This window comes from Corapipo altera, unplaced genomic scaffold (genome assembly GCF_003945725.1).
Source record: "Corapipo altera isolate COAL_440 unplaced genomic scaffold, ASM394572v1 24b, whole genome shotgun sequence".
Lineage (NCBI taxonomy): Eukaryota > Metazoa > Chordata > Aves > Passeriformes > Pipridae > Corapipo > Corapipo altera.
In genome coordinates, this window is record NW_020884888.1 from 13473552 (window position 1) to 13495761 (window position 22210).

Below are 22210 nucleotides of genomic sequence, written 5' to 3' on the forward strand. Positions count from 1 at the left end.
AAACAAACACAAACAAACACAAACAAACACAAACAAACACAAACAAAACCACAACCAAACCAAACAAAAACAAACAAAACCCGAACAAAAACAAACAAACAAAACCCAAACAAAAACAAACAAAACAAACAAAAACAAACAAACAAAAAAAAAACCCCAAACAAGACTGACTGAAGAAAATGTATTTCCAAAGGGTGCAGGTAACTTCCGCTGTCACATACATGCAGGGTGTGCCTTTGATGTAATATCCTGTTATAGCTGCATTTAAGCTTACAAGAGAATATTTTAGGAACATTATTATAGTCATAGACCCGAAATATCAAAGAGTTGCCTCCAAACATTTTTAAGTATTCTATGCTCTGATTTCATCCATACCATAAATGCTTTTAAACATTTTTGCTACTGCACCTTGAACAAACTAGAAAAATAAGCCCACTGTGGTACCTAAAACTAAGAGGAGACAGCAGTAGAAGAAGGTCTAATTTGTTACAGAAATTACAAATAGAGACATGGTCTAATTTTTAATGAGTTATTATGAAAATTATTGAAACTGCATATCTATGTTCCCTTAAATTCGAAAACATCATTAATAGTTCAAACAGGAAGAATTGCATCCTTGAACCACTCAAAATAGTTTTTAAGTTAAATCCATCAGTTACTTTAGGTGTTAAATCATACTGTATTTTATGTATATTATGTCAGGCAAAGGCTGAGATAGATAGTTCAGTAAACCTTTTGAACAGTATATAATCAGTTAAATACACAAAAGCTGCGAACATGAACACCTGGTAAGAATTCCATCATCCAACCTGAACAAGTAAAAGTCTCTCTCTCTACAATGACTCAGAAGCAAATGCACCTTCCCCCAGATGCTTGCAAGAACAAGAGAGGTCTTAGTTTTCCCTGAAGATAAATAAATCCAAGTTTTGTAAGCTAATCTTGCATATGAAATAAAAGCACTGTGTGGCAGCATCAAGTCAGACCAGCATTATTAAAAAAGCTAAGGAAATCTATTGTCCTCAGTAAAAAAAAGAAAAAATTTATTAAGGCTTCTAAAAAACTTAATTCAGTCACTCCAGAAGGCTGTGACTGAAGTAACTTTAAAGGGGATCATAAACAAATGAATGCTCAGGAAACACAGGTTCGTATGCTTGCATCTGTTGCATTTATGACAGCATTTCTACAGAAAGAATTTAGCCTAGGATTTACAGGTTTTTCTGAGCCCTATAGTTACTCTTTCTATCACAGCTGTTACTAATTTATCCCACTTTATTACATTTAAAGTTAAGTCAGTATTTCTGCTGGGATTACCCACGTTTTCCCAGGGCATTTGTTAATTTCTAATTCACCAAAGCCGCTTTCTTCACCCACACTTTTCCCCCTCGGTGCCATGGCAGAATTCCTGACTGCAAATCCAAACGTTTGTATTGCCCCCTGCTGGAACTCAATTAGGAGAGCACTAAAGCAGTCTATGCAACTCAATTTCTACACTAGTTTTAAAGAATGCATTTTCCACAGGGACACACTGAACATAGGCTAGAGAGCTACTTGAACTATTTGTGTACCTTCCCAAACCCTCACAATCCACACGTGGACAAGGGGTCATTTCAATATATCAGCTGCTTGCCTACTTGAGGTGCTCTGGTTTTTGGAGAACATAAGCAAAGTTCAACACTCTCCTCTAACAAGGCTCCCAAAAATCAGTTGTAGTGAATTTCCTACTTCATCTTCTCCCTGCAAACTCCTTTTTTGAGAACAAAAAACTGAAATTTCCAAGAACCAATTTATTGGCTTCCCTCCAAGCAACTATAGCACAGCAGTTTTCATTTGATTCCAAACGAATGGACAGAAAATTCTTTTCAAAAACAGGTGTGTTTTCAGAGCTCCAGTCTGCATACTGTTACAAGTTTTACCAGGCTTTATCATGGACATTAAGAAGCAACAATGAAATAGCAAAATATTATTGTTTGGGATCAAGCACACCCTCAGCAAATTCAGTGACAACACCAAGCTGTATGCTGCAGTTGACATGCTGGAGGGAAGGGATGCCACCCAGAGGGACCTTGACAGGCTTGAGAGGTGGGCTGATGCAAACCTTGTGAAATTCAACAAACCAAACTGCAAGGTCCTACACGCAGGTCACAGAAAACCCAGACACACCTACATGTTGGGCAGAGAAGTGATTGGGAACAACCCAGCAGAGAAAGACTTGGGGGTGATGGTTGACAAAAACATGAGCTGGCAGGGTGCACTCCCAGCCCAGAAAGCCAAACAGAATCCTGGGCCGCAACAAAAGCAGCATGGCCAGCAGGTTGAAGGATATGATTGTGCCTCTCTGCTGTGGTGAGACCCCATCTGGAGTACTGTGTACAGTTCTGGTGCTCCCAACATAAGGACATGGAACTGTTGGAGCAAGTCTGAAGGAAGGCCATGAAATTGATAAAAGGACTGGAGCATTTCCCCTACAAAGACAGGCTGAGAAAGTTATGGCTGTTCAGCTTAGAGAAGAGAAGGTTGTGTGGAGACATCATAGCAACCTTCCAGTGTCGAAGGAGTCCTATAGGGAAGCTGGAGAGGGACTCTTAGGCAGAAACTGAAGTGATAGGACAAGGAGGAATTAGTGCAAATTGAAAGAGGGGAAATTTAGGTTAAATAGTAGAAAGAAATTCTTTCCTGTGAGAGTGGTGAGACCCTGGAACAGGTTGCCCAGGGAGGCTGGGGGTGCCCTGTTCAAGGTCAGGTTGGATGAAGCCTTGAGCAACCTAGTGGGAGGTGCCCCTGCCCATGGCAGGGAGGACGGGACTAGATGATCTTTAAGGTGTCTTTCAACCCCTTAACATTCTATCATTCTGTGATTGTTACTGACTACCTGTGACCTGCTACAGGTTGGTTCACTTTGCAGATAAATGTACAATCACTGAATGCCTTGGTATTAAAATAATTAAACAGTGTAAAAATAGTAAACTTACCATCTGAGGTACGCCGAAAACAACAATATTTGTATAATGGGAAAAAGAAACCTAAAATAAAAATTGAGAACGAGTCTTAATGAAAATGGCATTTATATTTGGAGACATTCTCACCATTCTTTTCTCCCCATCCCTCTAGCTGCACTTCTTTCAGCAGGAATTTAGACAAAAATATGAAAGGAGATCCCATGTTAACTTTTCATCACATAAATTTCCACAAAAAGAAAACTTTATATTGCTGAACAGCAAAAAATTCTACTGTCTGGCCAAGATTATGGCACCAATCCTAGTAGCACAGGAAGAATTAATTTAGAAAATACCTACATGATTTTATTTATACCTAGGTTTGGAGTTTTTTCATAGCTTCTGTAAATGTTAAAATCATGTATAGTTTAAGTTTTTGTTAAATGTTAGCTAGCTATAAAAACATACCAGGCATTCTAGTGCCTGGGTTCTTCCAGTCAGTGCCATGGAGTTTTCCTATGTTCCTCTCTGAAAAAAAAAAAAAAAAATCCCAAACCCACAAAAAAAGCCCCACGTAATTCATCAGCCACAGGCCTGCTCCAGGAGCCTTTACAGATAAAGGGCAGCACATTAACAAAGCACAGAACCAGCAGAGCAGTGCAGTAAGCCCGTAGAAACTTGACTCCCAGCACAAGTACTTTGCTCAAAGCCCAATACAGCACCTTGTTGCCAGTCAGCATTCCAGTTCCTTCAGGAAAATATTTCCAAATCACAAAAATCTCTCAGTCATACCAGATTCCTTCTTACATACTTCACTACCTACCTTCCATAAGTCTGAAATATAAAATTTGGTATTCTGATGTACTCCATCTCTCCAGGCTCTGTATCTGGAGTACCAAACTAGCCAGGGATTTAATTCATATCCAACAGCTTTGAATCCCTTTTTTGCAGCTGCTATCACCTGCAAGAAAGAAAACAAATTTTCACTTAGAAACATAAAAGCCTATTCATCTAAACAGTTGCACAGAGTTTTATTTAAAATATAAATCAAAAGAAAGCACTTGTGTAAGTCACTCAGATTTAGATGCCCAAGAGTATAGTGTAGTATAGTGAACAGAAACTCAAAACTGTACTTTACTATTATGACTAATCCAATTGAAATTAGTATATTCAGACAAACAAAATGAATTCATAAACATTCATAGGGCAAAACTGTGACCTTGTAGTACATGTATGACTTACATAAAGTTTAATTAAACACATTCACGACACTATCTTGGAATTAAACAGTACCAAAATTGACCATGGAGAGAACAGTGAAACATACAAGTTAAAATGCTCAAAATTAGGCCACTTGTTTGAAAAGCAGTGAGGGGTAGGCACTTGAGCAGCTCCTGAATCAAAGCCAAAATGACATACTAATAGCAAGAGTCTGAAAGTAATCTCTTGATCTATATTTTCAAAAAAAAAAAAACAAAACAAAAGGACACCAGTTTCTAGAATAAAGGTTTAAGACATAATTTAAAAGGTTACTGACAAGTTTTAATCCAGAAACTTCTGATGAACTATGAATTTTTATTCTTGTAATCTATCAGTCATTTCTCATTCTCCTTTTCTCTTACCACCTTTATACATTAAGCTTGAACTGCAGCTCCAAAAGCACAGTGCTATTTAATCTCACAGCGTCACTTGCTGCAGCTATACACCTATGTGGAATCACAGCACCAATATTTTGATGGCATCTGTTCATGTGAACGCAGGGCAATTCCCTCCAGTCACCACGACGAGGCTATCATTTTGTATGCTGCCTTGGTCAAGCTGCAAGACTGGAGCAAAAAGTGCTTATTACTCACCTAAACTTTCTCAACTTTGATCCTTTGCATAAGACTCAAACAAAACCACTGGATGCCAAAGACAAAACATTCGTAAGTATGAGAAAACAGCAGCCACAGCTACAGAATTTGGTACTTTTTTGAGACACGGTATGAAAGGAAGGCAATGTCCATAACTTACAATGCGGCCATCCCCGCTACCAATGTCAACTAGGGGGCCACTTCTATTTTCCAACATTTTCAGCACATTCTGGACCTGAGTGGCAGTTGCAGGAACAAAGGGCAGGCACACCTTCCTCAGGGCTGGGGTCACAAAGGGGGTGACCACAGCATAGAGGGCCACCAAAGTCCCACCAACCCCAGCCGTGACCAGCAGCCCCCAGCTGCTCCTCCTGGAGCCGCCCTCGCCATCCTGCTCCGGGCTCTCCTTTGCTACCGCCTCAGACATCGCACCTGGGGGCTGACAAAAGAGTATTTTCACTAATAGCTTTATTAAACGCTCGCTTGAGATAAAGCAGTGTGTTATATCAAATAGAGAGGACATTCGAAACAAAGCAAAACAAAACCAAGAAAAAAAACCCCAGTCAAACAACCCCCTCCCCCTCCCTTATGTTCCTTTAGCCGGTTCCCAGACCCTAGGGACACGCTACAGTTGCTGAGAAGCCGAGGCACGAGGTTACACTGTTTCAGGGCAGGAGCGCAGTTTCCATGTAAGCCCACAGCCCCCCCACCCGGGAGCACCTCGGAACAGCTCTAGGGCGGCGCAGGCAGGGACGGCCCTGCCAGGGACCGCCTGGGGACCGCCTGGGAGCCTGCGCCCAGGGAAACGTCCCGGAGGAGCTCTTATTCTTCCTCCCAGGAGAAACTTTTTTCTAGGGGACGGCGACATTCACCAGTGCCCGCCTGGACACCGCAAGCACGAACAAACACTCCCAAACCAACCCACAGTCACCTTTATCCCACGGAATTTATAGGGAAGGGAAGTACCACTTCGCTATGCGGGGTGGGGGACAGAAACCTTTCCGAAGGCGCTCCGGAGAGGAACGCCGCGCACACTTTTTTCGTCGTGTATCTGCCTTCACTCTGCCGCACACACTTCTTCCGTCGTGTGTCTGTCTTCACTCCGCCGCATTCACGCCACCCAATGCGGCCCGCTGCTGCCGCGCTCAGCGCCCATATTCCACCCCCTTGGAGGAGATCCTCCCTCCCCGCCCCCGCGAACTGGGGGATGCCACCTCCCCCCACGCCGGACGCTTCCAGAAGGGTCCGCTGGGGGCGCCACAAAGGTTCCGCCCGCGAAATATGTCCCGCTGGCGCCGGCTACGCAGGCGCAGGGCCGGGCGCGGCGTCACGGCGGGCGCGGCGGCTTCCGGGAGGAGCGCGCGAGCGGCGGCGGCAGTGGCACGAGCGGGAGCCATGTCGGCCATGGGGACTCTGGCGTTTGACGAGTATGGGCGCCCCTTCCTCATCCTCAAGGACCAGGAGCGCAAGACGCGCCTGATGGGGCTCGAGGCGCTCAAGGTGAGCGAGGCGGGGCGGCCGCCAGGGCCGCTGTTTCGCCCGTGGGCCCGCGCTGGGTGGGCCGCGCCGCGCCATGCCATGCTGTGCCGTGCTGTGCTGCTGAGAGGGGCGGGTGGGAGGACGGAGCCCCTGGTGACAAGGCGGTGCCGTGCTCTCCGGCAGCCCCGCGGATGGTGCAGGGTGGATGGAGCCCAGTGTAGGCCCGCAAGCGTGGGAGGGATGGAGGGAGAGGAAAGACATCGCCCTCGGGGCCGGGAATCCGCGGCACGGCGTCCGTGCGGTCACCGTGCCGTGAATCCGCCCCGGCGTTGCGGGCTTTTGGGGCCGTAACTCCGCAGGTGGTGCAGCGCGCCCCTCTCCGCGGCTCCCGCAGCCCCTCCATGGGACCACCGGCCCCCGCCCGGAGCGGCCGCAACGGGAAGGCCGGGACTGAGAGAGTCGGCACCGTGTGAGAGTGCGGGTGATACAAATAGCGAGGGACAAGCGGAGAAAGCATTGGCACAGATTGCCCAGGGAGGCTGTGGGTTCCACATCCCTGGCAGCGTCCAAGGTCCCGTTGGATGGGGCTCTGAGCATCCACCTGAGTGGAAGGTGTCCCTGCCCCTGGCAGGGGGTTGGAACTTCAAGGTCCTTTCCAACCATAATATGGTGATTCTGTGATGAGTAAAATTGCGCTGACTTCTCCTTGTAGCGTTGCCTGCTCCTGTTGCTGCCCTGCTTTAAACATGGATACTGTCACTTTGGCTGCTCTACATGCTTTAGCAGAGCCAGCACAAGCAATACGAGAAAAGCCATAGGAAATGTTTCTGGCATAAAGATAATACGCATATATTGATGTCTTTTTTTCAGTCATAATTGGTTGTTCTCAGTTCAGTTACAGTATTTGCGTTACTTTATCTTTCTTATCTTATTGTTATCATTTCAGAATGCATGGTAATGATTTATCTTCTTTTTCCTTTGTTTTTTTAGTCTCACATAATGGCAGCAAAGGCTGTAGCAAGTACTCTAAGAACATCCCTGGGGCCCAATGGTAATAAAACACTTCTGCTGGTTCTCTCTTAGTAATTGTTTTGAAGGATTTTCTAGATTTTCTTTCATGCTTTGAACATGTATTTTTAGGCTTGGATAAAATGATGGTGGACAAGGATGGTGAGGTGACTGTGACAAATGATGGTGCTACCATCCTGAATATGATGGATGTGGATCACCAGATAGCCAAACTTATGGTGGAGCTGGCTAAATCTCAAGATGATGAAATTGGGGATGGAACTACTGGAGTTGTTGGTAAGAAAGTATTTTAAATTTAACTAAGATTTTTCAGCTTTAAAATCAAGTTTCTGCAGCTATTTTGAGAAATTTTGTGTGAAGTAACAGTAGCTTTTCTGTAGCACTTCTTTAGAGTATTGCTGCAGTGTCCTTTTAGGTTCTTGTCTTAGAAACGCTTAAATCAGAAAGACACTTTTGTGTCTTTTCTGAGTATTTTAAGGTAATGCTGAGAGCCCTCTTTGTACTTTAAACATTTTTCTGCATAGTTTTCTTCCATAATCTTCTACGTGTCCTACCTTGGTGCCTGTGCTTCATTTTGGTCTTAACATTAATGGTGTTTTCTTTCTAAGCATAGCAAGTAGTAGGTTGTTTAGAGTTACTTTGTTATTTAGGAAACCTTGAACTCCTATAATATTACAGAAAAAATGAGAAACCATGCTTTTTAATGTGTTGATAATGTATTAAAAATGATGGTCCAATCAAGGGTGAAACTTACTTTAATTTTTTTTTTGTAGTTCTGGCTGGAGCATTATTGGAACAGGCTGAGCAATTACTAGATCGAGGTATTCACCCCATCAGAATAGCAGATGGTTATGAGCAGGCAGCCCGCATTGCTATTGAGCATCTAGACAAAATCAGTGACAGCTTTCCAGTTGATCCACAGAACATTGAGCCTCTGATCCAGACAGCAAAGACGACTCTAGGCTCTAAAGTGTAAGTCACAGAAACTTCAGAATATTTAAGCTTCCCTTGAAAACTCTTTGAGTGGTTTTCAAAGAGTTTTGAAAGGAGAAATCTTGTTGTTTTGATGAATTATTAAATTGTTTGCATTGTTGAAGTGCTGCTGAAGGCCCTCTTACGTTTCATTTTGGCTAATTTCTCAGTGGACTCATGTTGTGAATCCTTTGTCTCGAAATGGTCAATTCCATAAAGTTAAACAGCGCAGAATCAGCTTCATTCGAACCTGTTAGTTCCAGATTTCTACATCACAACAAATTCCAAGAGTAATGTAAATCTCATAAAAATAATTATGTGTAATGTTTCAGAGGTTTTGTTTGTTGTGGGGGTTTTTCTCCTAAAAAAATTTTACCTCAGAATAGTTCCATAAGTTTATTTTCCTTTATGGATTCTGTGTGTAGTTCAGATGTTGGAAGGGCTTCCTTTGCAGGACTGTCTTAACAGTAGTTTCTGTCATTTGAATGCTTATTGGTAGTTAGTGCTCCTCACTGTATTGAGTCCACAAAGGCTGTTTACAGCAACTCTATTGTGTGTTCTGTTTTCTGCCATATCCAGCACCTTTTATTTCTGTGAACAAGCAGACAGGACCCTCACTTTTAATGTTGAGTGCAAAAGTTTCTAGCTATAGTGATACTTTCTGCTGTTTGAGATTGATAGAATCACTTTTTTTTTTCCCAGATTGAAGAAATGTAATGCAACCTAATTGTATTTTTTTTTTAAATGTAGAGTTAACCGTTGTCACAGACAAATGGCAGAAATTGCCGTGAATGCTGTACTGACAGTAGCAGACATGGAACGTAGAGATGTTGATTTTGAGCTGATCAAGGTACAAGGCAAAGTGGGAGGTAGACTGGAAGATACACAGTTGGTTAAAGGAGTGATTGTGGATAAAGATTTCAGTCATCCACAGATGCCTAAAGTAAGTGATGTCCCTGTGTGTGTCTGTCACATGTAATGGCTTAAATAAGATTGTCTTCACATGCTGTCTTGGCATTTGTTTAATATTTAAACAACCTTGTGGTTTGGCTTGGCTTTTTACCCATGTATCAACAGAGGAAGGGGAGAGCAGTGTGGAATTCTTCATGTTGGAAGTTTAGAATTTACAATAATATTGAAAGATTATGGCAAGGGGAGGAATTGCTGTCCTACTATGTGAGGACAATTGCAGAGTTCTACAGTAAAGCAGAAATACTCATCCATAGTGTGTGATAGGCTTAATATGCTTAATAAAAGTTAATATCAAGAAGTGCTTCTTAATCTTTAAGTTTCCACGTTGTGCTGTTTGGAACACCCCAGAAACTGTCCTTGTATTATATTTAGTGTAGATAAGGTCTCCAAGTCTTTGGGCAGTGGGCAGTGTACTGTAAGAAAAATGGAGGCAATTAAAAACTTCTACTATTCTTAACTGTTTTTCTAGCTGGTGACACTGTTTATTCTGTAAAAAAAGGAAGACTAGTGAAAAATATCAGTCACATAGTACTTGAAGTGTTGCTATAAAAATTATTAGTATTGTCAGTCGTCGCTGTGGATAGGGCGAATAACAGTTTCATTGAATTTTTCCTGGTTTTTAAACATTAAACTATAAAAAGACATCACTGTTAAAGATTGTTAAGGGCTTAAACAGCGTCTAATTTATTCTAAGAGGGTTACAGAGATTATTGACAGAATTATTTAGTTATAGTTAGTTCCACTTGAGAATAAGTTAGATGGTCTTCACATTTCTTCCTATGCCCGTGTTTATAAAGATATGTCTGTAAGTTTTGCAAATATAAGAAAGAGGTGCTAATGAGGTCAAAACTCAACTTTTGGGGTTTTTTTTGAATTGCACAGGAACTAAAAGATGTTAAAATTGCAATCCTTACTTGTCCATTCGAACCACCTAAGCCTAAAACCAAACATAAGCTTGATGTCACATCTGTGGATGACTACAAGGCACTGCAGAAATATGAAAAAGAGAAGTTTGAAGAGATGGTGAAGCAGGTAGTCTTCAGGATTATTTCTGTTTTCTTTGTCTTTTGTAGCCTTTACACAAAATAGCATAATGCATTGATTTATTCCTGGAAAGGCCTCCTTATAGGAGGCAACATACAAGCAATTGTAGTGCTATGAATAAAAGCTTAAGTTTATGTAAGAAAGAGATGCCACATTGGTTTAAAATATATTTTGATCTCTATGTATGCCAGAGGGTTCTTCTTCAGAATTCTGTTTTGAGAAAATTATGATAATTAAAACCACAAAGGGATTGTTTTTCATTTCTGTGTTAGCTCTGATCAGAAGATTGATGATTTTTGTTGATTTCAGATAAAAGACACTGGTGCAAACCTTGCTATTTGCCAATGGGGTTTTGATGATGAGGCAAATCACTTGCTGCTCCAGAATGAGCTGCCTGCTGTTCGTTGGGTTGGTGGACCTGAAATAGAAGTAAGTAAAATTGGGCATTGTACCAGTTGTCAAACATTTGTTAAATAATAGGCTGTACCAGCTAAAAGTTCAGGCTTTCTGGGTAGAACTGTAATTGTGTGCATGGGTGGCTATTGGAGAAAAATCATTGGGGATCTGTGGAGGAACATACAGCAAATGGGATTATGGTTTATAATTGCAGTTTATGTATGTGACTTTAGATGTCTAGGAACGTTTCTGCTTCAGTCTTGCAGTTTGCAGAAACAAAGCATCGCCTGAAATACTTTCAAGTGGTGGGAAGATAAGCTTTTGTAGTAGGCATTTTTCACTAGTTTTATGTTATGAAAAATGCAATGGAAAAATCTTAATTGGTGGTTGTTTAACTTCAGTTAATCGCCATTGCGACTGGAGGACGCATTGTTCCTCGCTTCTGTGAACTCACACCAGAGAAACTGGGGTTTGCGGGTGTTGTCCGAGAGATCTCCTTTGGAACAACAAAGGACAGAATGCTTCTCATTGAACAGTGTCAGAATTCCAGAGCTGTGACCATTTTCATCAGAGGAGGAAATAAAATGGTGAGATGCTTGGTTTGTTACATATGTTTGATACATAAGTTGCGGAATGTGTAGTTTCTTTCTAAAGCATGTTAATAAACTCCTCTTGATTTTGTCTACATTTTCCTTGCAGTGTGGACAAATAGAAGGTATAAAGGGTTGTAGGCAGTCATGACTGTGTGTCAGAAGTCACTTGTTAGATTCATATTCTGTGTTCTTAAATAAAAACTTTGCTCCCTCTCTATTAGACCGTATAATTCATAAATATAGAAATAATTTTACCTGTGGATTCTCTGTTTTTTTTCTCGTGGGTCACTTTTATGAATAAATACTAACATCTTTGAAAGATTAGGTTTTATTGTAGACCTAGTTGTAAACTTCTGATTTAGTCCAGTTAACAAAATGAAAAATAAAAAACCCAAACCAACACACACCCTACACCCCCCACCCTCCCAGAATGAGACCATTTTAAATGCTTATGTACTTAACCTGGGGTTTGGTTGTACTATTAGCACTGAATTCTATTTACTGTAGGTCAAGTCCTGCTTTGAGTGAAAAAACTTAGGAAAAAAGAATGTATCCTGAAAAGTTCTTTAAGGAAGCAAACATACCGCTGAAAAGGTTAGCATAACTTGTTAAGTCCTCCTCTGTAACCACAGAGCTGGACAGCTGGATTGACAAATCCTGTCTCGATGCCGACATACTTGTCCTGGTGGCAAATTCTGAATCAACATTGATGCAAACTGAGAAGCAGTTCTTTCACAAGCTGAATGAACATCAGTCTCAGCCCAGTATATGTATTTGTTAAGTATGTTTGTTAAATGTATGTTGTTAAATATACAGTGTGTTAAATATATATTTGTTAAATATATGGTAAATCCTCCTACATCTGTTGAAGTTGGGAGTTGACAGAAACTGCAGTTGAAAAAAATGTTGGCATTTAAATCTTGGTGTTTTGTGTTTTGTAAATATAGCAGATTAAAAACCCTACTACGTAAGTTTTTGTCTTTCCTAATTACAGATTTAACAACACTGAAATGATACATGTATTTTTATTCTTTCTTTGTCACTGGATGTCTAACATTCTGTATTTTGAAGTAATATAGCAACAGTAGAGCTGCATTAGAGCCATGAGAAGATCCTACAGTTTATTTGCAGTTTTCATTTCTGTATTAGGAAATACCTCTTCATAGCCTTGAGATGTGTATATTGTAAAATACGTGCTTTTTATAATTCCAGATCATTGAAGAAGCAAAGCGTTCTCTTCATGATGCATTGTGTGTAATCCGGAATCTCGTTCGTGATAATCGTATTGTGTATGGTGGTGGTGCAGCTGAAATTTCTTGTGCCTTGGCAGTCAGTGAAGCAGCAGATAAGGTGAGAAAGGAATAGTTAAAACTGTCTTTAATTTATGAGGGATTAAGTCTGCCTTTAGAGATTCCAGAAAAACATCAAAGATCTTCCAAAACATGCATGTTGTGGAACTTTCTGACATTCACTGATAGCCAGCATTAAAAGTTTTCCTTCCCTTCTCTGTAAAAAGTCATTACTAATACTATTTTTCCTTTTATGATAAGAGCAGTTTAATTTTTTTTTTTTTAATTTACAAGTAGTTATCATCCAGAGGTATTAGCTCAGTTAATTTATTCCCAATAAAATCTGCATGTTGTGCATATGTATTTTATAGCTAGTATAAAAATCTGCTTTTACTAACATTGGCGTTAATAGCTTCTGAATTCAAATTTCTTTTCCTCTAGTGCCCATCTTTGGAGCAGTATGCTGTGAGAGCTTTTGCAGATGCCCTGGAGGTAATTCCCATGGCACTCTCAGAGAATAGTGGTATGAATCCAATACAGACTATGACTGAAGTGCGGGCTAGGCAAGTGAAAGAAAATAATCCAGCCCTCGGCATTGACTGTTTGCAGAAAGGAACAAATGGTAAGGACTGCAGTGTGGAGGAGGAGTAGCTTATAGGCTTTTCTTTCTCAAAAGCTCAAAATGCTTACTATGTTTTTGTTTAAACAGCTTCAGTTATTCAGACTCTTGCACCTTGTCATAATAAATGGGAATGCAGGTGGAGAGATACATACATGTCTACCAGGAAGAAAATATATATTGCTTGAAAACCTTTATTTGGTGGCAAGATTAGTTGAAGATGTGTGCTGACATTGTGGCACAGGAAAAAAAGAAGCTACTCTCATAATGAGATGAGCAGGCTGTGTTTTAAATACCATAGTTTTAGTGATCCAGTTTACACTGCAGCTCTGCAAATAATTGTGAGGTAAACAAAAGGCTGAAAATAGTTTCGTATAGTGTTGCTCACACCAGTAGGTCTGCATATATAGACATGTAACAAGCAAGTGAAGACTAAGGAGCCAGTGTATAAAAACTTATTTTCTTTTCAAAAGAACGGGGTAAAGTGCAGAATTTGTCAATTCATAACCTTTCTTTGATTAGGTGTTTCTGTTTTATGGCATTTGAACTTGCATTTCCTTAGTAGTTGCTCAGCCCTTAAGGTGCTTTCAGTATATGTGTATAGAAACTGTGCTTTTCAAAAAGTAATGCAGAATGGTGAAAAGTTACAGTTAGGGAAGAGCTAGTTGGGAGAAGAGTTGGATCTTAATGTCCCAAGATCTTTGGTAAGAACCCAGATGTAAAATTAATTTGTACAAATGGTGTTTGTAAACTACAGTGGCCAAGAGTAATAATTTCAAAACGTTCTATAAAATTACATGGAAATTACTATTTCAGGTTAAATGTAATATCTAGTCTTGAGGAGAGTATCTAATTCTTCTGCTTTCCTTTGGCAGATATGAAACAGCAGCATGTTATAGAAACCTTGATTGGTAAGAAACAGCAGATTTCTCTGGCAACTCAGGTTGTTAGAATGATCCTGAAGATTGATGATATCCGTAGGCCTGGAGAATCTGAAGAATGAAGGTTGAAAAGCAAGAAACATTAAGGGGCCACAACAGTAGCGAAGACAGTAGTATACTGATGCTTCATCTTCAGCTATTTATTTTGGACGCTTTTTGTTTCACATACTGTAATGGCTAATTGTTGGAAATAAAACACAATTTAGCACTGGTGATTTCAAGACTTGTTTCAGAAGTATTGGTGCATCTTTTCTTAGACAAGTATGAATATTCATAGAAAACACTGAATCTATAGGGAAAAAACGTAAATAATGCAGCAGTAAAATTCCATGGGTCCTTTTCCATTGCTCCTGCAGCTAACTATTAGCTGCTTATGAGCAAAGCCCACATAGTCTCATTTTAAGAGGTCTGTCACTCTTCAGTGAAGCAAGCAGAAATTATTAAAATAAATTTTCATTTCATTATTTAGTTACTAACTAATTATTTTAGCCTCCAGTAATTCTCATATGTTAAGTATATCAAGTATGAAGGTTCAATCTGAAGATTTAAGGGAACTGTATTGCATGATTCCAGTTGCTTCTATTTTTTTTCTCTTGTTGGTACCCTGTTGTTGATTTATGTGTGAGGAGGTTTTTTTTTCAGAAGTAAACACATCCACCTAAGTTTTTTTTCCCCAGAACTGTGTCTATAATACCACAATTGAGAGGTTTACTTCAAAGTTCCCCTGTATGATCTTGGAATGGTAGAGTAAAATTGTTAGTTTCACAAGCAAGGTACCTTACTATCAGCAAGAAACAAGTGGTAGACCAGAACCTAATGTACACATTTTTTTTGCATATTTCAAAAGCAAGGGAAGTATTGTAAATATCAATTCAGCATTACTTGTGTTACATTTCACGTGCATAGTTTTAAATTTTCAGTGTAGTGTAGGACAAAGGAAATTTTTTCCTGGTTACTGTTTGCTAGCAGGTCTGATTCTGATTGTTTTTTGCTGTGACTATACCTCACTTGTGCCAAGCAATGAGTGTTGATAGAGGGAGAAGGGTAGAAACAGCAAGTTTAGTTTTTGTGGGACTGGTTATATTCCTAGAACTGTTTGAGGAAAATCATGCAAAGCTTTATTGTCATTGTTGGTGAGTAGTGGGTGTTTCCTTGTTACTCTTTTACCTTTTCCCAACTTAGCTTCATTTATATGCAGTTCACTGGACAGCAACAGTTATTCAGTTTTACTGCTGCTGAACTCTGGCATTCTGAATCAGTTCAGGGTTGTAAGTGTGAATCTAAAAGCCCATCAATATCTGAGCTCATTTAGAGCCATCTCTTTGTTCACTAACACAAAAAAACCCCAGGTGTAGCCAGAACTTAAAAGGGAGTAATGTAGTTGTACTAATGTACCCCTTTCACCTTAGTGAAGTTGTACATGTGATAGAGAGGAAGTGAGAAAGCAGTTATTCCCATTTTACTAGTTTTTTCTTACACCTCCTCTCCCCTGTAGTTGTGGTTTAACCCAAGCTGGCATCTAAGCCCCACACAATCGCTCTATCACTTCTTCCCTGGTGCAGTGAGGGAGAAAATCAGAGTAAAAGTGAGAAAACTCATGGGTTGGCATAAAGACAAGTTTAATAGCCAAAGTAAAAGCCAGGCAAAGCAAAGCAAAATAAGGAATTCATTCACTGGTTCCCAGGGTTAGGCAGGTATTCATCCATCTCCAGGAAAAGGGCTCTATCACACATAACAGTGACTTGGGGAGCTTTGGCATGCGCTATCCCTGAGGCTAATTCAGGTCATCTGCCTGGTTGTGACCCCTCCCAGCCTCTTGCAGACCCCCAGCCTCTTTCCCATTGGTCAGGGACAAGGTGAAAAGCAGAGGCTGCTTTGATGCACTGTTAAACAATAGCAAATACATTGGTTTCAGCAGTGTTTTGGTCACAAATCTTAAAGCACAGCCGCATACCAGCTATGTGAAGAAAATTAACTTCATCCCACTCAAGGCCAGCACACCTATCTGTCCACACTGGTGAATCCCGTTACTAAATTATTTCAGTTTCACCTATCAACTCTTTTTCAGTTACTTTTCCTTTGGCATGGCTTAGATATTGTGACTCCTCTGAGATGTGAGGTGCCAGGAAGAAATGGACAGTACTGCACATCATTTTTGGATGTTCTGAGTGGAAGATGTGGAGCAGGAACAGGAGGGAGAGGTCCATGCAGGCACTGCTGCAAGTGGCCAGGAGGAAAGTTCTGCAGATGTGCTCTGCAGATGGTACCTAGGGTTGGCTGACAGCAACTGGGAGCTGACTGTAGCATTGGACAGATCATCAGCAGGATGAGCTGGTAGTCTCTAAGGTGTAACCTGAGACCTGGTCAGAACTTGGTGGTAGTATGTTGGGTTTGGGTGGTTTTCTTCCCAGGGCAGATTTTAACTGTAATCACTGCTTAATTCAGAAGCCTCTAGGAACACAGGACAATTTATTTTGAAAACTGAAATTGTGACTTTGCTGATCTTACTTACAGTAATAAACATTTTGTGCTCTGTATATAAATATTTTTTAACATTCAAATATATCTTAGTATGGGAAGTCTGAAGCTTGGTAATGGAACTTTGACAAAATTGTAAGAAATTTAAGTGGTTAATTTTTCGGAGGTTTGTAGTTCAACATTAGCACTGTCAGTCATGGCTGCATGGAGGCAATTGCAGGACAAATGGCTTTCATCACAGCATGCAACATGCAACTGAAAGTATTAAACCAAATTAATGAAACCAGTGCAGCTCAAACTGGTACACTTTCGTGGCAGGAGTAATTAAATTTGTGTTTTGACAGAACAATGGGAATACCTGTATTGGGACTTTGTGTGTGGGTCTGGCAAACAAAACAGTAAATGTATCTGAATACCGCCAAGGTTGTGGGAGACAAACACTGTCAATGTTCAAATTAATAATGGTGCGTTTGTAACCACTGGGAAATAAAAGCCTAGCCCAGTGGTGTGTTTGGAGCTGCAGGTCCCAGTCCCTTCAAGTACTACTCCCTTACTCCAGGGAAAATGCGAGGCTCACCACAGGAGGGCAACATATGCCTATCACTGCCATAGCAAACTGTATCCAGGTTTTTTAAAAGCGAGGTGAGGCAGCCGGCAGGTCTTTCCCAGTATCTCTGACATGGCACATATATGTCATCAGCAAGATCTGAATCTTTCTGAATTGCCCTCAAGGGCTCAGTGACTTGAGCTAATTTCATGACTGGCCCTGTGTCCTTGATCACATCCAAGTTTTCACATCTTCCTAGGACCCTTACCAAGCCCTGCCTCTATGTTACCAGCTGGCTGTTCCCAGCCTCATTTCTTATTCTCTCTTGTTGTGTTCCCAAACCTGGGCTCCTTTTCCTCCTCTGATCTCTCCCATCTCTATGCTGACCCAGTGCTTGTCTGTGCGAGTACACAATGCAAGGCTGCCAAGAGCACAGCATGTAGATTCCTCTCCATCCCTCCTGCTCACACCCAGCCTGCAGCAGCTGTGGAGTGCAGTGGTTCTGAGCTCAGGGCCATGCTTCTGAGCTTAGAGCTGAGCTTCTGACTTCGAGCATACCACAGTGATTCAGAGAAATCGGGTTTGAGTGGATTTTTTTTTTCAGGAATAGGGTTAAGCAGACCTGTGAAACAACATTGTTGTTTCTCTACAGACACTTCTTATAACTAACACATTTTTCCTTTGTTTAGGAAAAAAACCTGCTGTTTGACCATTTTTGCATACTTCATGGGGAAAGATGCCTCATAATGTGAGCAGTTCCTGTCTGAATGATCCAATCTGACAAGCTTGCAGATGGGGTCTTTAGTGGAACAAGTCAAGCAGTCTTGCTAACACTCTGCTAGCTATCTTGCTAATATCAAGACACCTGAATATTAGGATAGCTAGACCCAGACCTATGTAAACTAAGCTGGGCAGCTCCAGAACGTGTCAGGGCTGTATGTTTTTATGCTACATCTGTAAGAAAAGAGGGCACCGTGGAAGCTGCTCTCCTCTGTGGCAAGATGGCATGAGTGTCCCTTGCACTGCTAAAAATTACTGTTACATTGGCCATGAAGATGGCTATTACATTCTCTGGGCTCAGTTCACCATCATCCAAAGAGGGATGATTCAACTGTGAGGTTTGGGTCTGGGACACTAGCCTTGTATGTTCTCCTTCTCCATTTCACATCTTGGAGGTTTTCCCAGGAACTCTCTGCCAGAGAACATTTCTCACCATGCTAAAGAGCTAATTAAATGGACTGACAGTGTTTGGTTTGTAAACAACTTATCTCTGTGATACAAGAGAGACAGTTTGCTAAACTCAAATGACTATGGAGTAAACCTTTAGTACCTTCTCTGTAACACAGACTCTGTGATTCCTGCCTGATGTACATGCACTAGAATCTGCATCCTTGTGAGATTCCTCCCTGAGCTATTTGAGACCAGTAGTTGTGTTGTGTTGTGGTAAGGCTCCTGCCTTTCAGTGCTGAACAGCAGCAGAACAGGCACTGGTCCCTGCCAGCTCTCTGGTGCCTGAGTGCTCATTGAACATGGGACACTGCTGTCAGGGCCTGAGTGTGCTCCCCTGGCTTCCCACACCACGGGATTGGCTACTTGTCACCTTAATCAGACTTCTGGGGAAAATGCTGGGGAAAAGCTCTCCCACTTTTGCTCCAGAGCTGCATTTAAGCTCAGCCCATGCCCTCACTCCTTGCCTGAACTATGTCTAAGCTATGCTTGTGCTTTGCTGATACTGATGCTGGATTGACTTCCCAGATTGTCCTTAGCCTTGCCTTGTCAAGTCATACTTGCCTGATGATCTTGACTTTTCTCTGACCCTGGTAACTGCGACTGGACCTGCTCTGCTCTTCTTTTTTGGGTGCAATGATGTTGAGGAGCTCTGGAAGAAAAAGGTGTCCAGAAGTTGTCTGGAAAGAGAATGTCAGGAGGCCATTGGAGGAGTCCTTACTCTGGCACAGGCAGCTCTCCTGCAGTGTACAAGCAAGGTCTAGGAAAGCAGAAGTGGAGCAAGCAAAGGAAAGCTGGGGAATCTCAAGGAAATCAGCACTTGATTATAATGAATGGTGGGCACTCGGAACTTTAGTCAGGTAAAGAAGATCAAAATATTAGAATTAGAAAATAGTTATCAGTATGAGTAATGTTATCACTGTTTGCTGAACACATCAGCTCTCTGGGATGGGGTACTACCATAAGCTCTCTTGCTCTCTCAAAAAAGTCGAGCAGCTGTGAACACAGGATTATAAACACTTGGTGTGTATTCTAACTCTTTTTCTGTTTGCAGTAGGGCCCATAATGGGATACAGTGTTTTCTGCCAACAAGAAAAGATCACAACTGCTTCAGCTTCATTTTGAATTATCCCGGTGCAGTGTTTAAGGAGGGAGCAGCAATGAGGAACTTCAAAATGCTATGAGTAAACTATGATGCTAGACTTGGTGACTGCTGTGTCCCACTCCTACAAAGAAGGGAGCACCCAAGATTCATAGATGTATATGGTCAAAAAAGAATAGCAAAAGCCAAGAGGATCCAGAGAAGAAAGCTCACGAAGTTTTATTAGCAAAACACACTCAGCATGGAAATTGATAAATGTTTTGACCCTACTTTCTAATAATAAGACAAACAAAAGACTAAAAGGAAAGGGGGAAGAAGAGGAGAGAGAAAGACAGATCAGAAAAGAGAAGAAAGAAGACCAACAGTCAATCCAGCCGACAGATGTCCAGAGTCCTGAGGAAGCCACCCAAGCTTTGTGGAGGCACCTTCTAATAGGTAATTTTTCCCTGCCCTGGGATAGGGTTTCTTACTCTTTGTGTGAGTGAGCATGAGCAGTCCATTCTTCTGGACCTTTCTGGAAACCAGCTGGGAGTCTTTGAGGGTCTTTTGGTGGTCTTGATCCCCCTCTACTGGTCTTGCCCACTCCTTGACCCCACTTCTGCACTCGTGCTATTCTGTGTTGTGCAGTCTTCATGGACCAGAACAGAGAAGTTGGCTCCAGAAGGGTGCTCTCCTACATCAGTACTTCCAGGCACATCCTGTTCTAACTTGTCAGCTGCAATGTTCACTTGTGTTTGAGGCAGAGCAAAGCATTAACTCCTCACTGCTCAGTTACTCATTTGAACTGTGGTCATGTCTCAGGGATTCCTATTCTACTTAGCTGGTGCTTCACTTCTTCTTTGCCTCCATCCAAATAATGGCAGATTTCTTTCTTCCTTCTCTCCGTGAACTGGCTGCACTGCCAAGGACTATATATTCCCTTCCCTACACTCCAATGTGTAGTTTCATTCTCAAATCCATGGGGGAGAAAAATCTATCAAGGAACACTACATTTGAGGTGTCCATTTATCTGCAGGCTCCTCCTAAGTCAAAATCTGCTGAAAACCGGGCATCGTTGTCACCATATACTTGACCTGTTCTTATAACTAATTTTTAAGGGACAGGATATTAGATAAGACAAGATGTTCAGTAAGTATAAATGTTTAGGAAGTATAACTATGTTGAGGCAAGCTCTTCAAACTTTGTGCTATATAGATAAAACTGGCTGAGGTAAAGAACAAGAACTGGCTAACACTGGCTAACACTGGTGAACTGGCAGACAGATTCTGATTCTCATAAAGCAATTGTCAAAATTATGTAGTTGTCTAAGACTTTTAAAAAGGCCTTTAAATGTACCTCTTTTCTTGGAACATAATCCAAAGTTACAGGAAGAGTATATTCTTCCCATACCCTAAGTTCTGGCAGAAAATAAATAAAATTGTTTTATGTTTGGGTCAATATTATATCAGTTCAATAAGCAAAAAACTTTAGCTCAATAAAATTTACAGAGATGACACTAAAGCAGCATTACTTTCCTTCTCTAAATATTTTTATTAGTTGGATATCAAATGAACAGTCTTGAAAAGATTTCCTTGAATTCACATTTAATTTGAAATTATTTGTTTTAAAAAGAAAAATAAATATAACACAAATATTTAAAACTCTGTTTTGAATTTAAAAATTTTGTGATTTCTGATAAAGTATAATATCTTTTTAAACCATGTAAAAACCCCTAAGTAACTAAGCTGATTCCTAAAAAATGTCATTTATTTTTTCACTCCAGATCAGGAAGGAGTGGTTTCACTGCTGGCACAAGCAGAGCCCATGTACTCAGGGGACTATCTAGTGTCACCTCAGCTGCTCAGATCTCAGGGCATCAGGGCCTCAGACTATCTCAGTTTCAAGAAGCTGCTTTGATTTACGTGCCTTATGACACCTAGTTCTCAGAGTATCATTAAAAAACCCTGCCCAATACGAAAATTGCTGAGTTCCCACCCTCTAACTGAACAGTCTCGTGGTGAAATTCTCTACCAGCTGCTCATATTCATCACTCACTGACCATCTTCATCATCCAACTCACAAGCGAAAAGTCCTGTACAATCTCCTGACCTTTCTCCCACGCGTACACCACTGACTCCTCAGCCGCCTGCTGCCAGGTGTGTGTACCCACAACCTGCTGGCAGGAGTTGATAGTCCCCACACTCAGCTGGGTTTTCCAGTGAACATAACACTTCTCCAAGGATCACTGAGCCATCTCTTCACATGCTTGTCCCAGGTGGTCTCTGCTGCTCTTTGAATATGAGTCTTGCTCTGAGCTGACGTTAGCGGGTTTCTTTTTTTCACATCCAGCTACTGTCCTGGCTGGCATTTTGCAAGTGCCTTGACTAGACGCTTAGATATGAGGTCTTCTCATTAACACGTCTGTTGTAATTGAAAGGAGGCCAAAAGCCGGGAAAGGCAAGTTTCCAGCACTGCATTTGATATAAGGGTAGCACTAATAGTTAAGGTTAAGTGAGTGCAAGTGCTAGTGACAGGCAATGAGCACAGAGGGACAGAAGGTAATGTATGGCAAGTGCTGGGGAAGAAAGAGTGACTGAAATGACTGAAAATCCACTTAGGAAACATCCTTAGCTGAGTAACTTTGGCACAACATTGCAATGGCACATCCTCTTAATACTTGCTATGCTGCCTTGCTTTTTAGCTTGACTCACTCTCTAAGAAAAGCTACTGCTACAAATCCCATGGAAGCTCCATTTC

The 22210-nt window shown here is 41.3% G+C and overlaps 2 protein-coding genes across 6 annotated transcripts in view; one reads left to right on the top strand and one right to left on the bottom strand.

The window, feature by feature from the left end:
- The window catches only part of ATPSCKMT (ATP synthase c subunit lysine N-methyltransferase), a 9927-nt gene extending 3917 nt beyond the window's left edge, over positions 1–6010 (bottom strand). The window contains exons 1-4 of one of the 5 annotated variants that reach the window (XM_027643983.1): positions 5822–6010; positions 4947–5218; positions 3757–3894; positions 2970–3020 (exon numbers count right to left, since the gene is read on the bottom strand). In XM_027643983.1, coding sequence (XP_027499784.1) covers positions 2970–3020; positions 3757–3894; positions 4947–5213 — 456 coding nt within the window. In that variant the 5' untranslated portion in view covers positions 5214–5218; positions 5822–6010. Of the gene's footprint in view, positions 1–2969; positions 3021–3756; positions 3895–4946; positions 5221–5378; positions 5473–5496; positions 5714–5752 lie in introns of those variants that run through there. The other 4 variants (XM_027643981.1, XM_027643982.1, XM_027643984.1 and 1 more) reach the window with 4 other exon arrangements.
- A 105-nt stretch (positions 6011–6115) lies between these two features.
- CCT5 (chaperonin containing TCP1 subunit 5) lies at positions 6116–14341 on the top strand. The gene is made up of 11 exons (XM_027643911.1): positions 6116–6286; positions 7256–7316; positions 7406–7570; positions 8068–8266; positions 9017–9209; positions 10121–10270; positions 10592–10711; positions 11080–11265; positions 12484–12621; positions 13002–13182; positions 14055–14341. The coding sequence occupies exons 1-11, from the start codon at positions 6182–6184 to the stop codon at positions 14180–14182; spliced, it is 1626 nt and encodes a 541-aa protein (XP_027499712.1). The 5' UTR covers positions 6116–6181; the 3' UTR covers positions 14183–14341.
- Positions 14342–22210: the final 7869 nt, after the last annotated feature.